Source organism: Limulus polyphemus, unplaced genomic scaffold (genome assembly GCF_000517525.1).
Source record: "Limulus polyphemus unplaced genomic scaffold, Limulus_polyphemus-2.1.2 Scaffold8533, whole genome shotgun sequence".
Classification (NCBI taxonomy): domain Eukaryota; kingdom Metazoa; phylum Arthropoda; class Merostomata; order Xiphosura; family Limulidae; genus Limulus; species Limulus polyphemus.
In genome coordinates, this window is record NW_013674143.1 from 13,779 (window position 1) to 17,621 (window position 3,843).

At 33.4% G+C, this 3,843-nt stretch overlaps 1 protein-coding gene across 1 annotated transcript in view; it reads right to left on the bottom strand.

Annotated features, from left to right (window-relative positions):
* Positions 1 to 673: 673 nt before the first annotated feature.
* Positions 674 to 3,843, bottom strand: part of LOC106475408 (WD repeat-containing protein 86-like) — a gene marked incomplete at its 5' end in the record, with an annotated part of 11,531 nt that continues 8,361 nt past the window's right edge. The window contains 2 exons of the mRNA XM_013936091.1: positions 674 to 856; positions 3,426 to 3,529. Of these exons, the coding sequence (XP_013791545.1) occupies positions 674 to 856; positions 3,426 to 3,529 (287 nt within the window). The remainder of the gene's footprint in view (positions 857 to 3,425; positions 3,530 to 3,843) is intronic.

Below are 3,843 nucleotides of genomic sequence, written 5' to 3' on the forward strand. Positions count from 1 at the left end.
CCTCAGATTACGAGTCGAGCGCCGTAACCACCTGGCCATGTCGGGCCTTTTTTTTCATGTAGCAATTAAATTTCAATAACAACAAATACAATAAACCGGTTTGTAGAAAATGGCGTAATACGAGAATAACGAACGTTAAGTTTGGTCTTGTTAATTGTAAAACTTTCGTTTAGTTTTTTTAATATATTGTTACGACAGCGGTAGTCACGTGACGCTGGTAACACGTCATGATATTCTAGAAGGATCGGGGAACATCACGAATAATCCAGTATGTGCTAGGCGCCCTCTATTCCTGTATATAAGTGCGCCGGATGACGTGAGACAAATTAATCGGAATTGAATTGCAGACAGGCAGAGATAAAAACGGACAATTGAGTCAAGCGCGGTAGTGACCGTAAGTACTTACGTAAGTAAGTGCGTGAATCATTGTGAATTATAGCGTGTGTTTAAAGTGACTATGGAAATTAAGTGTATTGCAAAGTTGTATCCAGGAGAAAATAAACTAGTTTTATTTAAGAAAGGACCTGTATCGCTAAAGTTTCATCGGAAAGAAATTATACGGGGAATTAACAAACGACCAGAGACGTAACAATATTTACCCAAACTTTTAACTGTATAAACTCTGAGACAAATAGAAAGTTTATTAAACAGAAATTATCGATCTGTACTTGTACTAACGTATATACGGATCCAAAGACTTCATAGCTTTTCGAATTTCCTCACTGTCGTCTTCAACCTCTTTTGTATCTATTTCATTGACACCAGCTCCAAAAACAGTCTCGTCGGTCACTCCGGTGGTGTCCCACACTCGTATTGTCCCATCGTAGGATCCCGTAAAAAGCTTACACTTTACCACCTGCCAAAATACATCTGTTCGCTATTATCCACTGTAAAACTTACAAACATGAATTGGTTGTTAAGTACATAACAAGGAAACATTTGTGATCGCACCGTCTTGATGTTTATTTAAATAACTGAAAAAAAAATGTCATTTAATTATTTTGTGAGATTCACGAGAAAGCTACGTTTAAAAACTTCGTGATATTTGACCGCTTTGTAGCTGAACTTAACCTAACGGTTAACGTGTCCCGCTACGGATCAGAAGGTTTAAGGTTCGAGTCGCGATATACCTTTGAACACATTCATTTGTGAAAAGCGTTTTCACTGTAACAGTCAATACGATTATTTGGTTATGAGTAGCCGCATATGCGGCGGGTGCTCCTGACTCCATGCTACTCCCTGGCTAATAGTTATAAATTAGGGATAGCTATGCCTGAATCTCTGACGTAGCTACTTAGTTCATGTGTTACTATGTATTCATACTCAGAACAGATAAAATATGTTGCAATTTGCTTGTATTGAAAATATCCACACGTTTATTAACACCGATACTACATCTGTTATCACGTGTAAATTTTGAAGGAACAAACTTTTCTTAAGCTTACCTGACACTGTAGATAAACTGGAGAGTATAGGCGAAGATATGACAATACTGACAAGTTTTTATATCAAACTATCTAGTGAACAACCGATCATGTAATAATTGACCGATAACGTAACCGTCACCGATAATGTAAGAAAACAGAATTCATTCAAATTCAAGAATATTAGGATTTTTTTTTTACCAAGTCGACTTTCCCAAAGTGTTCCCACGTGACGTATTTAGGAAATTCTTAACTACAGAAGCGCCAAACTGTCAGAGTGGACACATTAAAACTCGAACTCGGGAATGTACTCCGTGACGTCACTTAGAGATACTGAATTTTTATTATTTTAATTTTTAATTTTATTAAGCTCGAGACAATCACCAAAAATAAGGCTTACTTCTCATATGGAATGGCTGGAAAACTGACCACAAAAATTCATTTTAATACAAAGAACTCTTTCACTTCAGTGCCTACAGTTAAAAATGTACATCGTTAATGATAAACTGTAGGAACTAAAGTTAAAAATGTACATCGTTATTGATAAACTGTAGGAACTAAAGTTAAAAATGTACATCGTTAATGATAAACTGTAGGAACTAAAGTTAAAAATGTACATTTTTATTGATAAACTGTAGGAACTAAAGTTAAAAATGTACATCGTTATTGATAAATTGTAGGAACTAAAGTTAAAAACTATGTATAGAAATTGGTTACCTTTATAACTTATATATATGTATATTCCAATTTGTTTTCAAAGTATAATCAATGGATTTTTTCAGCAGTATCACGTCTCGAGTCTCGGACTCTACGATACGCAGAAAAAGTATATTTTCAGGCAACTACGCTATTAGTAGCTTTTGGATAATGTTGTCCTTATTTTAAGTTATTGTTCAACTTAATCTATGAGACTGAAGTACATGAAATGTACTTGAAATGTGCACGAATTGAATTATTTATAAACTTCACAGTCTAATCACATAAACTTTAATTAAACAACAATGTTTTACAAGCTGGCGAAGAATTATTACAATTATTAGGCTTTTAAATTTTGTACACTACATTCTTTTTCCATGGATTTTCACGAATTAGAACAGTGTATAATATTATTCCAACAACACTATACTTGTCACATCCATTGCCGACGACATATTTCTCTCAATCCAAAGATCTTCTTGTCCTTAAAAATCCATAGGAACTAGTTAAATAACGAATGTAGTGTTTAAAATTTTAATAGGCCTAATATTAACGTTTTATGGCAGGTATCGTTGTAAACATTAATTGAAACTATTATTTTAACAATAATTAGGCCTAATATTAATGTTTTATTGCAGGTATCATTGTAAACGTTAATTGAAACTATTATTTTAACAATAATTAGGCCTAATATTAATGTTTTATTGTAGGTAAGATTGTTAACATTAATTGAAACTATTATTTTAACAATAATTAAGCCTAATATTATTAATGTTTTATTGTAGGTATAATTGTAAACATCAATTAAAACTCGAAATGGTGTATTTAAGTGTTTTACATTCTATAGGTATTTGAAGAACTTGTAGCATTCTTCGTATTGTTAGCCGACACTGCGCAGCTTGTACATAATTGAATAGAGTTGTTTAAACATTTGTTTAACAACAAGTAAAAGCTTGGAATGGTCTAGAATGATAGGTTTCTTTTTTGCGAGTGTAAAACACTTAAATACACCATTTCGATACCTCACTACTATAAAGGTTTGGTTTGGTCTGATATTTCATTGTTGGTAGTGTCCAGGGTCACTGATGAGGAGTGGAATTTTCCGACACTAGTCTGGCTCACAGACACACCCCCAATGAAAGAATTGACCATTCCAAGCTTTTACTTGTTGTTAAACAAATGTTTAAACAATTCTATTCAATTAATTAAAACTATGATTTCAACAATATTAATTTCAGTTATGGCTACAGAAAGAAAATAGACGTTATATGTTTAATTAGAACACACAAAATTCCTATCACTAACCTCCATACACATAATGGCGTGAGCGTGACCACGAAATATTCTCCTTAACGTGCCTGATTTGGCTTCAAATATTCTTGCAAGCTTGTCGCCGCATCCAGTGTATACTGTTTGGACAAAATAATTAGAAATTAATTACTGTTCGAGGAGATTAGAAAAAAATTACGTAAAATTAAGAGTACGTAAGAAAACAAAAGACAATAAATTTTAGATGTTAGAAGATAAATAATATCTACGTGGAGATTTTTTAGGATCGGAACAGAAAGGCATCATTGATTTTGTGAACTAAGGAACAAAGACGAAGCAAATGGTTATTCAAGAGTGTCTCACATATGAATTATCGCATTACACAGAAGTAAAAGGAAACTACTTTAAGTAACGCCCCCTAGTGGCAGAGCGGTACGTCTGCGGAATTACAACG